General features: G+C 41.9%; 3 protein-coding genes and 1 non-coding gene across 11 annotated transcripts in view; 3 read left to right on the top strand and 1 right to left on the bottom strand.

Annotated features, from left to right (window-relative positions):
* GPR89A (G protein-coupled receptor 89A) overlaps positions 1-4657 on the top strand; it is a 59193-nt gene extending 54536 nt beyond the window's left edge. For 3 of the 5 annotated variants that reach the window (XM_061408772.1, XM_061408766.1, XM_061408746.1), the window contains 2 exons: positions 2204-2259; positions 3322-4657. In XM_061408772.1, coding sequence (XP_061264756.1) covers positions 2204-2259; positions 3322-3373 — 108 coding nt within the window. In that variant the 3' untranslated portion in view covers positions 3374-4657. Of the gene's footprint in view, positions 1-2198 lie in introns of all 5 variants that reach the window. The other 2 variants (XM_061408761.1, XM_061408757.1) reach the window with 2 other exon arrangements.
* Positions 1-12409, bottom strand: part of PDZK1 (PDZ domain containing 1) — a 63327-nt gene that overhangs the window by 7821 nt on the left and 43097 nt on the right. For all 4 annotated transcript variants that reach the window (XM_061408787.1, XM_061408791.1, XM_061408782.1 and 1 more), the window contains exons 5-6: positions 3500-3695; positions 1127-1323 (exon numbers count right to left, since the gene is read on the bottom strand). In XM_061408787.1, coding sequence (XP_061264771.1) covers positions 1127-1323; positions 3500-3695 — 393 coding nt within the window. The remainder of the gene's footprint in view (positions 1-1126; positions 1324-3499; positions 3696-12409) is intronic.
* Positions 551-622, top strand: TRNAY-AUA (transfer RNA tyrosine (anticodon AUA)). The gene has a single exon. It is a non-coding gene; the product is annotated as a tRNA-Tyr (tRNA).
* On the top strand, positions 4722-12280 carry LOC133242646 (endogenous retrovirus group K member 13-1 Env polyprotein-like). The gene is made up of 2 exons (XM_061408812.1): positions 4722-4811; positions 10072-12280. Exon 2 carries the CDS (start codon positions 10600-10602, stop codon positions 11815-11817), a length of 1218 nt encoding a protein of 405 aa, XP_061264796.1. The 5' UTR covers positions 4722-4811; positions 10072-10599; the 3' UTR covers positions 11818-12280.

Below are 12409 nucleotides of genomic sequence, written 5' to 3'. Positions count from 1 at the left end.
TAAAAACCCATTAATTTTTCTATCATCCAGTTCACTCTTTAGTCTTCTTTACACAAATGTCTTGAAATATCTATTCAGAATGTGCTGGGAGGGAGTATGGCATAATAAATTAAAACTTGCTTTCAAATACTGACTTCAGTCTTTGCTAAAATGGGTGAGTTTAGCCAATCACTTAGTCTCTCTAAGCTTCAGGTTTTTTTAATCTGAAGGAGGCTAATTCTACCATCCATAATATTCCTCCCTCTATATCATTTATATGCCTTTGGATGCTTCTATTGTATATCACATAGAACAAGTTCATCTTTGTTCATTTTTGTGACCAACACCCAACAAGGCAGATGATACTTTAGAAGGCCCCTGAATGTCTGCTAAGCTAGAGTGAACCTCAGTTCTTGTGATAAATGTGTTATAAAAAACTTTAAAATATGCAGACAATAGCTATTGTGACTAAGAGATAAAAGGAAATAAGATTAGTTTGACACAGCTTGGTCTTGGTGAATCTGTGTTTCTACTCCCTTGCTAAGGGTTTGTAAACTAGTCCCTATGGACTTCCCTGGTGGCTCAGATGGTAAAGCATCTGCCTATAATGCAGGAGACCCATGTTCGATCCCTGGGTGGGGAAGATCCCCTGGAGAAGGAAATGGCACCCCACTCCAGTATTCTTGCCTGGAAAATCCCATGGATGGAGGAGACTGGTGGGCTACAGTCCATGGAGTCGCAAAGAGTTGGACACGACTGAGCAACTTCACTTTCACATTCTTTAGGCTTTTACATGGGATTGATAGAACACATTGGTCTATAGATTAAAATCCAGTCATTCCCTATTTGGGGAAGTTAGGACTACATCTGTTTATTTCCAGGCTATTGTTCATAGATTTTTCACAGGTCACCAAGAGAAATTCTGGAGTTATATTTGCAAATTCTTTCAAAAATCTTACTTCCAAGGACTTAAACCTCATGAACCCATCACATTCTCTTATCTACCAATTTGAGCTTCAGTGCAGCCTTAATGATGATTGTTATGCCTCTTCCAGTATGAAGATCAAAGTGGTAACTTAACCAAAGTTTGAGGGCATGAGTGAATGGACCCAACCTTGTCATGAATATGTGGCCTTGTATTACTTACCAGTTTATAGATGTTGTCTGTCTCTTTGTCTACCACCAGCAGAGAGGTCTGATCTCCACCCTTTCTAATCATTTCCACCACACTGTCATGATCAAGGGACTCCACAGACTTGCCATTGACAGCAACCACCAGGTCATTGTTCTTCAAGCCAGCCTTTTCTGCTGGACTTTTGGGATCTATGTCCTTGATGATTTGACCTACCCACCCCCCCAAAAAAAATTAAATAGAATTATCAGAAAGATCCCTAGAAAACAAACTGGGGGATTTCTGCTGGGGCCTAAAGCCCTTATAAAATAGGTATAAAAGGCATGCTGAGTACAACTCCTGTCCTTCCCCCTAGGATATCTATACACATCCTATCCACCTCGCTGTTTGGTCAGAACTCATTCCAGGAATAAACCCAGTCATTAATAATGAAAGGGTCTTAAAAGAATGTTATTACTAAAAGTGTTTGGGATTCAGTCTTGACAAAACAGCATGCTAAGCAGTAAGGGTCAGCAAAGTCCCAGGAAGTCAGTGTGCATACATGTATGCTTATGTAGAAGCGAAGCCACAAAAAAGGGGAGGAGAGGATGGGAAGAATGGTGAACAAAACCAAAGAATTCAGACCCCAGGAAACCCAAGCTAGCCTTTTAGTAGCAGTTGGGCAAATTCAGTTGTGAATGGGTTTGTGAGTGCATGCCACACAGATGGGTGTTGAGTCTTCAGGAATTAAACCATCTTCACCAGAAACCTTCAGATCTCTCACCCTTTTTTTTTTTTTTTTTTTTGCCCCTCATACAGTTTTAACAAGCTCTAGTTTCACTTTTCCAGCAGTTGCTTGGCATCTCTTGGTCACCTGTTAGTGGGAGCACCATCCTCCTGTCACTGACACGTAGCATGAGTCTTCCTCAGCACCCACTCCCTGTGTCTAATCAGCCAAGTCCTTCAGTGCTACCTTAATATTTTTACACATCTCTTCTGGAGCCCTAGTTCCTCTACCTGAAATTCAGTTTGTATTCATTCCTGCCTTGAATTCTTCCTAAACTGCTACCTTACCAGTTGCTCTCCCCTCCTTGTTTGCCTTCTCCAGTACAGACCTGCCTTCAGATTCATCTTGATGCAACATCTGAGCGAGTCCCCAGCGTGACAGTGTGAGTGTGAGCTTTGGAACTAAACAGACCTAATTTTGATTCTAGCTGTACTAGAACTATTTGACCATATAAAAATTGTATCTTCTTCAAGTCCCCAATTTCAGCAATTCTTGTAAAATTATTAGGAGTAATTGAGATGTGTAAAGCCCCCAAGACAATGTAGGCTTAATTTGTCTTCTCTCTTACACTGTTCAAAAAATAACTCCCCACTAACTCTGAAAATAAGTCTAAACTCCTCAACATGCACTAACAGTCCATCATATGTCTCTCCAACTGACCCTTCTAACTTGATTTTCTGTGCTACACTTCAAATGGCAGTCAAACTGAGCCTGTGTCTTCCTGCTTTATTCACACAATCCTATCTTCATGGATTGGACTTACTTGTCCCTACCCCATCAACTTGCCCAAATTCTATTCATACTACAAAGGCAGAGCTCAAGTGCTACCTTTACTTTGAGGCCTCCCAATACCTTTTTAGTGAGAAAAACTTGCTCCAACATTGAACTTCCATAGTATCTTACCTGCCCTGTTTTAAGATGTTTCTCACCATCTACCTTCAGTTATGGACATATGTGTCTTATCTCCTCTAGTAAATAGGGGTCTTCTTGACTGAAGAATTCTTACCACATTCGTTTGATATTCTCAAAGATCCTGAGGATGTTTTGATGCCATATAAGCCAAATTAATGTTTCATAAATTAATGTAAATATATATGATGGAAAGAAAATGGCAACTTCTGGGTGAATAACAGTTTTCATGGCCTGAACCTACATTTTTTTTTTCCTAATGTATTCAGCTTGTGTAGGAGGACCTTAATTCTTATTGAATTACAGGGGATCAGAAAGACTCCTGGTTCTATTCATGTCCCAGATCCCCACCCACACCCCTGCCTCAGATCTAGTGGTGTGTTGGCGCTGTCGCACACCAGCTCATTAGAATACTTCCCAACTTTGTGTTCTGTGACAGCATGTTGTAGCTTGAAATCAGACATGGTGGGAGTATTTACACCACAACGAAACAACACATGCAGCAAATTAGGGCTTTTTTTTTTTTTTCCCCCAGAGAGCCAATTTACTGGCATGCTACTGCTCAGATCCAAAATGCCGCCTTATAATTCTGCTATGAAAACCTAAGGATACCCTGTTGGGGGGCTGGGGGGCCTAATGGAACTCTGGAGTCAGACTGGGATGAAGAATTGGGTGGTTACACTGCCAAGTTTTCTGCTCTTCAAGTGCCTTACCTTTCTGTTCTGGGCTTTCCCTCAAGTAGAAACCATAGCCATTGTTTCCCTTCTTCATCTCTACAACACGGGGCTGGCAGGGTAGCAGTTTCAGACTGGCTGTTTCTCTCTTGACTTTTATCTTCTGCTCGCTATGGTGCTTGTCAGTTTCCTTGTCCACAAGCAGGAATGTGACACGGCTTCCAGACTTCTTCACCTGCAACAACACTCACAGGTGAGGACCAACATCAGTCTCCAAGAAAGATGCTGGGAAATAGGAAAGTTTCTGTGTTGAAGCACACAGTCTATAGATTAAACAGGATATACGAGATGTAAGTCCTGAGCTTAAGCTGTAATACTGTTTTGTACCACCTCACTGGTATTTATTTATCTTCCCTTATATAGTTGTTTTTCCCTTTGTTAAGTACGACGTTACCCATACAGATGCTAACTGAACCCAAGTGAAAGCCAGAATTCAGAAAGCCCAGAAAGGTACTTAAGTGAAGACTAGGAAAGGAATTTGGAAAAGAAAGTAAAGGTCTACTTTGAAATATCATTCTACCAAGAAAAGATACAGTTGGTCAATTTTCGAGGTTCCATATGACCCCAGAGGAAAACCTCTGAGTGTTTTCCATGCATCATGGAAGCATGCCGGGGCGTAAGATTTGGGGTACAACACATCAAATACTCCCCACGTGTAACTCGATATTCATCACCCACGCTGGTCATCTTCCACCTTGTATTAAAACACTTTAGTAACACTGGTTCAGAATGAAATTTATTGCAAGCTGCGGGGAGCTGCCCGTTAGAACGGGGTCCTTTGTCTGAAGGACACAGCTCTGGGAGCTGCCTCAGTCCTTGAGGGTGTTTGCTTGCAAACATAACTCTCTGTCCCGCCACCCCAGAGATTAGGCGCTTATTTACTGCAGGCACCTGGAGTTCTGTGCAAACTTCTCACACACAGGGAAATGTTATCTGGTGTAAGAAATAACAACAGGGTGCCATTCCTATGCTCTCAAGATTTCTTGTGACTTTTTGTAAGATGTATAGGTCAACCAAGAAAAAATGTCAACTGTCTTGTCTTTCTCACGCTTTTCTGTATAAATATAAGATGCTGAATAAAGTTGGTGTCAGACTGCGTCCCTTCGTGGAGACGTGTCTGAACCTCTCGACCCCGTCTTTGTTGTAGTCTCTTGCTTTAGTTTCTTTCTTAGCCCCGCTGTGCACGTTCTTGGGACCTGATCGACTTTGCCGGCTGGCACCGGCAGGTGGTGCCCGAAACAGGGACTCAGGAATCGGAGCGCGACGACGGCCGCTGCCCGCCAAGATTGAGGTAAGTAAAGAGGAATTCCTAATTAATTAAAGTAAAGGGCAGGGAGGGTGATTGTCAAGAGTAATAAATCATGGGACAAGGCAATAGCCGCCAGTTATTTGTACATATGTTGAAAACTATGTTAAAAGGTAGGGGAATTCATGTAAATAAGTTACAGCTAGAGAAGTTTTTCCTTTTTATAGAAGAGGTTTGTCCCTGGTTTCCAGAGGAAAGAACAGTTAGTCTGGAAACTTGGGAAAAGGTAGGAAAACAATTGCAGACATATTATTCCTTACATGGTCCCAGTCGTGTTCCTGTGGATGCTTTTTCTTTGTGGACTTTCATAAGAGACTGTCTGGATCCTGAACATGAGGGACATAAAGTTCAGACGGCTCTCAGGGATTCCACAGAACCCAAAGTTGCAGAGCCTTCCGCCCCTCTGCCTGAGCCACTTTATGCTGTGCCTGAGGGAACAGCTTGTAAGGCTGGAGGGAATGATGATGTGTTAAGCTCTGATGAACAGGAAGAGTTCAATGAACAAGCGGCTCAGTACCATAGAGAGGATATGCCTTGGGAGATGATGGTTAGCATACAACCCCTCCGCGGGAAAAGGGGAATAGCATTCAGGGCTTTCCGAAGAACAGCTGGAAAATTTAATTCAAAAGATTGTTATAGCAGTAAAAAAGGATGCACAGGGAGATTCCCACTCCAGCCAGCCTGTGCCTCCAGCATATCCTCCCTCGGTTCTTGCTGGACTCGATCTACCTCCGCCTTTCGTGGAACTGCAAGAGCTTATATCTATCCCTGCTTCTTTGCCCGGTGATAACATAAAAATTAAAAGTGAGATATTATTATCTCCTCTTCAACACGTGATTAAGCGAGCTAATGATGAAGGAGAACATATTCCCGGGTTTTCAAGAATCTATCCAGTATTTGAAAATGCTCAACAGCAGAGGTATTATGAGCCGCTACCCTTTAAACAACTAAAAGAGTTAAAAATGGCTTGTACACAATACGGCCCAACTGCGACATTTACTCAGGCTATTATAGAGGCTTTAAGAAATCAAAATCTGCCACCTAATGATTGAAAACAGGTTGCTCGGGCTTGTTTATCTGGAAGAGATTATTTACTATAGAAATCTGAGTTTGCTGAACAGTGTGGGATCACAGCTGATATCAATCAGCGACAGGGACTGAACACCGCTTATGAAATGATGGTGGGAGAGGAAGATTATCGAGACATTAATAATCAACTTAATTATTTGCCTAGAGCCTACCCTCAGATTAGTGCTGCGGCTCTACGAGCATGAAATAAACTTCCAAATTCTGATAAAAAGATTGAAGATTTATCTAAAATTCACCAGGGGCCAGATGAACCATATCAGGATTTTGTTGCCCGCCTGCTTGAGGCAATTGGTAAAATGATAGGGGATGAGCAGGCGGGGATGGTGTTGACTAAACAGCTTGCTTATGAGAATGCCAGTTCGGCTTGTCAAGCTGCCCTGAGACCTTACAGGAAAAAGGGAGGCTTATCTGACTATATACGGATTTGTGCTGATACCGGCCCTTCGTACGTTCAAGACAGAACTTTGGCCGCGGCATTACAAGGAAAGACAGTCAAAGAAATACTGTATCAACAACAAAAGCGGGATAAAACTAGTGGTCGGCTTCGAGTCCCTGGCTCTGGCTGCTTTTCTTGTGGCCAGATGGGTCATCAGGCTGCCCACTGCCCGCAGAAGCAGGCCCAGAGACCTGCTCAAACCCCTAACCTTTGTCCTAGGTGTAAAAAAGGCAAACACTGGGCAAAGGATTGCCGTTCTAAAACTGACTTACAGGGAAAGCCACTTCCTCCGGTCTCGGGAAACTGGGTGAGGGGCCAGCCCCAGGCCCCGAAACAATGTTATGGGGCGATGCAAAATCTGACCAAATTGGAGACGCTTCAAGGCCAAAACGCAGAACTGTTACTGAGTTGTTCAGAGCAACTGCAGGGAGTGCAGGATTGGACCTCAGTTCCTCCACCTACACAGTATTAACTCCAGGAATGGGCATGCAGGCTTTGCCAACTGGAATTTTTGGCTCTCTTCCGAAGAACACTATGGGCCTCCTATTGGGGAGAAGCAGTACTACGATGAAAGGTTTATTAGTAGCCCCTGGAGTCATAGACTCTGATTATATGGGTGAAATAAAAATTATGGCCCATTCACCACAGGGCATAACAGTAATACAATCTGGTCAACGTGTTGCTCAATTAATTCTACTTCCTACAATTCCAGTTGGAAAAGCCATTAAGCAAGAACGAGGATCCCAAGGTTTCGGGTCTTCAGACGCTTATTAGATTCAGGCCATTAATAAGCAACGCCCTGAGCTTCTACTGTATATTCAAGAAAAGCCTTTTAAAGGTATTTTGGATACTGGTGCAGATGTTTCCGTCATATCTCAAAAACATTGGCCTGATGAATGGCCTAAGCAGGTTGTAATTTCTACTTTGCAAGGCATTGGGCAATCACATGACCCAGAACAGAGTTCAACCTTTTTAAAATAGAGAGACGAAGAAAGACATGAAGGACATTTTCAACCTTATGTTTTGCCAGGACTGCTGGTTAATCTATGGGGGAGAGATGTTATGATGAATATGGGGGTATATCTTTATAGTCCAGATAAAAAGATTAGTAATCAATTGTTAGACCAAGGCCTTTTACCCCATCAGGGGTTGGGGATAGATTCACAAGGGCCTTTACAACCCCTGATCCCTGCAGTTAAGAATGATAGAAAAGGTATAGGATGTTTTTAGGAGGGGTCATTGATCGTCCTCCAATCCATGCTGATCCGATAAAATGGAAGTGTGACGATCCAGTATGGGTTGATCAGTGGCCCCTATCAATAGAAAAGATCACGGCTGCCAATCAGCTTGTGCAGGAACAGCTTGCTCTCGGACATATTACCCCCTCAAATTCACCTTGGAATTCACCTATTTTTGTCATTAAAAAGAAAACAGGTAAATAGAGGCTATTACAGGATTTACGAAAGGTTAATGAAACAATGGAATTGATGGGCCCCCTTCAGCCGGGGTTGCCTACCCCCATGGCCATTCCAAAAAATACTTACAAAATTATTATTGACTTAAAAGATTGCTTTTATACTATTCCCCTTGCCACTAATGACTGTCAAAGATTTGCTTTTAGTGTCCCTTCTACAAATTATAAAGAACCTATGCAAAGATATCAGTGGTAAGTTTTACCTCAGAGAATGGCTAATAGTCCTACTCTGTCAGAAATTTGTTGCTCAAGCTTTAAAAACCACTAGGTCCTTGTACTCCCAAGTATATATTATTCATTATATGGATGATATTCTTTTGGCATATCAAGATGAGGAGTTGCTATTAACAACATTCGCTTATATGCAAACTGCATTACAGGATTATGGTTTGATTATCACAACAGAAAAGGTGCAACGCTTCCCCGCCCCCCCCCCCCATTCTTATTTGGGGTTTTTTCTGGAAAAAGAATGGTTTCGAGCTCAGAAGATAGAGATTCGTAAAGATAATCTGGTCACCTTGAATGATTTCCAAAAACTGTTAGGAGATATTAATTGGATAAGACCTTACTTGAAGCTAACTACAGGGGAAATAAAGCCTCTTTTTGATATTCTGAAGGGTGATCCTGATCCAACTTCCCCCCGAACTCTGACTCTGGAGAGAAGGCAAGCCTTAGATAAAGTTAAACAGGCCCTGTCTAAACAACAAGCTACTTATTGCGACTATACTCAAGAATGGGGTTTATATATTCTTCCTACTAAACATGCTCCTACAGCAGTCTTATTCCAAAGATTGCCTTTAAGATGGCTTCACTTGCCTGCCTCTCCCTCTCGGGTACTAACCCCCTATTATGATTTGGTTGCTGCCCTAATAGCTCTTGGGCGGTCAGAATCCACTGTATATCTAGGAAGAGACCTACATTTTATATGTGTTCCATTTTCTAAAATTCAGCAGGACTGGCTGTTTCAGTTTAGCGACAATTGGGTTATTGCCTTAGCTGGTTTTAGTGGACGGCTTGATAATCATTATCCCTCAGATAAGATTTTACAATTTGCTCACTATCACCAATTTCTCTTCCTCAAAATCATTGTTTCTCAGCCCCTTGCCAATGCCCTAACTGTATTTACTGATGGCTCTTCTAATGGAATAGCTAGTTTGATTATACAGGACAATACTACCACCTGGCATACTAATTATAAGTCTGCTCAAGAAGTAGAACTATTTGCCATTTTTCAGGCTCTATTACAAGTTTCTGCTCCATTTAATTTATATTCTGACAGTCAATATATCATAAGAGCCTTAAACACTATTGAGACTGTTCCATTTATTGGTACCCTGAATTCTACTATCCAAACTCTTTTTCGTGATATACAACATTTAATTTGTTCCAGAATTAATAAATGCTATTTTGGTCATATTCGTGCTCACTCTGGGCTTCCTGGACCTTTGGCACGAGGCAATGCTTTGGCTGATGAAGCTACACGTATGATATTTCCTTCATTGGAACAAATGGCAAAAACTTCCCACAGCTTACACCATCAAAACAGTAATAGCTTAAGACTTCAATTTGGCATTACTCGAGAAGCTGCCAGACAGATTGTTAAGCAGTGTCAAACATGTCCTCAATTTTTTAGCGTCCCCCATTATGGAGTTAATCCTCGAAAATTGTTGCCAAACGATATATGGCAAATAGATGTTACCCATATTCCTAAATTTGGTAAACAAAAATTTGTTCATGTTACTATTGACACCTTCTCCGGCTTTTTACATGCCTCTCTACAATCCGGAGAAGCTAGCAAACATTGTATAGCTCATTACATTAAATGTTTTGCTGTTATGGGAACCCCTAAGACCATAAAAACAGACAATGGTCCAAGATACACTGGAAAATATTTTCAACTATTTTGTACACAATTGTCTATCTCACATAAAACAGGTATCCCTTATAATCCTCAAGGTCAAGGAATTATTGAACGGGCACATCAAACTCTCAAACATCAATTGCAAAAACTAAAGAAGGGGGAATTGTATCCCAATACCCCCTCCAACTCTCTAAACCATGCTTTATTTGTTCTAAATTTTTTACAATTGGATATAAGTGGCCATTCAGCAGCACAGCGATTTTGGAACTTTGATACACAAACAATAAGACCTAAAGTCTTTTGGAAAGACCCACTTGTGGAAAAATGGTATGGACCAGATCCAGTACTAATTTGGGGACGAGGGCATGTTTGTGTTTTCCCACAGGATGCCGAAGCGCCGCGCTGGCTGCCGGAAAGGTTGGTACGCACGCCAGAGACGATCTCTAGCAAATCAGATGAGGAGATTGACGATTCAAGAGCATGATGAATTACCATCTCGGCAACAACTTCAGACATTGATGCGAGAGGCACAGAATAGTGTTGCTGTGCAGGGCGATCTGATATCACCTTTAAGCTTCCTGATAACCTTATTATTTATCTTAAATCAGATTAATACTACACATTCTGAAGAATATTCAAGTGCTTACTGGGCTTATTTTCCCGACCCTCCCCTTCTCCAACCGGTGGGTTGGGAGGGTCGGTCCATTCCCATATACACTAATGATACTGTGGCTTTGGGTGGTTTTTCAGATAAACGTATTATTCCTAATCAAGTTAATTTCTCTTATCATGGAGTGTTTGATCGTTACCTATTTGTCTGTCTAGATATTTTAATTCAATAGGATGCCTTTTTGTTGGGGAGTCAGGACATGCTGATTATGACAATGGTTGTAGCCTGTGTATTCCTGGAGTAATGAAAGAGTCTGGAATTCCTCAACGTCGTAATGGAACTGGTCCTTTAGATATCCCTTTCTGCGACTTTGGAAGAAGGGGAAGAGTCACTGCTGCACCATGGAAGCTGTGTCAAGATGGAACTGCTACGGTTTATAACATATTTGGGACAAATAAATCATTGTGGGACTGGTCTCCAGACTCGGCCCGAAACCCTGGAGCTCAGGATAATAGGAACTTTGCATCCCGTATTTGGAACTTGGGCGGCTCTAAAGTGTTCCAAACAGAAATCTGGAAACTAGCTGCCGCCCTTGGATGTGAGGGTTCCTACCTTCAGGTGGGATCGAAAGTGAGACACGGTTATTTGTGGGATCTCACCATGAGATACCCTCGTGCATGTGTGCCTCACCCTTATGCTTTACTAGTAGGATCTGTAAATATACAACCTGGGTTACGAAATTATAATGTAACTTGTAACAATTGTACTTTGACTAACTGTGTTAGGGGAATTACTAATCAAACTAGGGTTCTAGTCTTAAGACAGCCTGCTTTTGTTATGGTTCCTGTAAAGATTAATGGGTCTTGGTATGATGAAAGGGGACTTGAACTTTGGAGAGAAGTAGAGGGTGCTTTAATGCTCTATCGCAGGGGAATAGGGTTAATAATTCTGGGATTTGTAGCTTTGGTAACTCTTACTGCTTCCTCGATTACTGCAGCCCTGTCCTTGGCACAATCAGTGCAAACTGCAACTTTTGTTAATAATCTGGCACAAAATGCATCCATTGCCCTGGGGACTCAAGAAGATATTGACAAAAAGCTAGAGGATCGATTGAATGCCCTTTATGATGTTGTAAAATTTTTAGGTGAAGAGGTTCAAAGTATAAAGTTGAGATTACGAGTACAATGTCATGCTGATTTTCAATGGATCTGTGTTACTCCCAAAAAATATAATGGTACTATAACTGCTTGGGATAAGGTGAAAGCTCATTTAGAAGGTATTTGGCATAATGAAAATATTTCCTTAGATTTGCTGCATCTACATCAGGAAATAATGAACATTGAAAATGCACCCAGACTTGATTTGGATGTTGCAAAAAGAGCTGAGTCTTTTGTTAAAGAACTTTTTCGACATGTACCTACTGTCAATAGTATTTGGTACTTGGGAGCAGCCATAGGAGGACTATTCTTAATAATTTTAACTTTTATTTCTTGCACCTTGTATAATGAAAAAACTGATTGATGATCTATGGATGATAAAGGCTTCCATCTATGGAAATGGTCTGCGGTTAAAGGAACATAAGTGTGCGCCTATATAAAAAGAAAGGGGGAGATGCGGGGAGCTGCCCGTGAGAACGGGGTCCTTTGTCCGAAGGACCACAGCTCTGGGAGCTGCCTTAGTCCTTGAGGGTTTGCTTGCAAACATAGCTCTCTGTCCTGCCACCCCAGAGATTAGGCGCTTATTTACTGCAGGCACCTGGAGTTCTGTGCAAACTTCTCACGCACAGGGAAATGTTATCTGGTGTAAGAAATAATAACAGGGTGCCATTCCCATGCTCTCAAGATTTCTTGTGACTTTTTGTAAGAGGTATAGGTCAACCAAGAAAAAATGTCAACTGGCTTTTCTGTATAAATATAAGATGCTGAATAAAGTTGGTGTCAGACTGCGTCCCTTCGTGGAGACGTGTCTGAACCTCTCGACCCCATCTTTGTTGTAGTCTCTTGCTTTAGTTTCTTTCTTAGCCCCGCCGTGCACGTTCTCGGGACCTGATTGACTTTGCTGGCTGGCACCGGCAGCAAGCTTAGAGAGTGATTCCAGTAAATTATACATAAGA

The sequence above is a fragment of the Bos javanicus genome, chromosome 3 (genome assembly GCF_032452875.1).
Source record: "Bos javanicus breed banteng chromosome 3, ARS-OSU_banteng_1.0, whole genome shotgun sequence".
Classification (NCBI taxonomy): Eukaryota; Metazoa; Chordata; class Mammalia; order Artiodactyla; family Bovidae; genus Bos; species Bos javanicus.
Note: the sequence above shows the minus strand (reverse complement) of the source record. Positions and strands in the feature narration are given on the sequence as shown.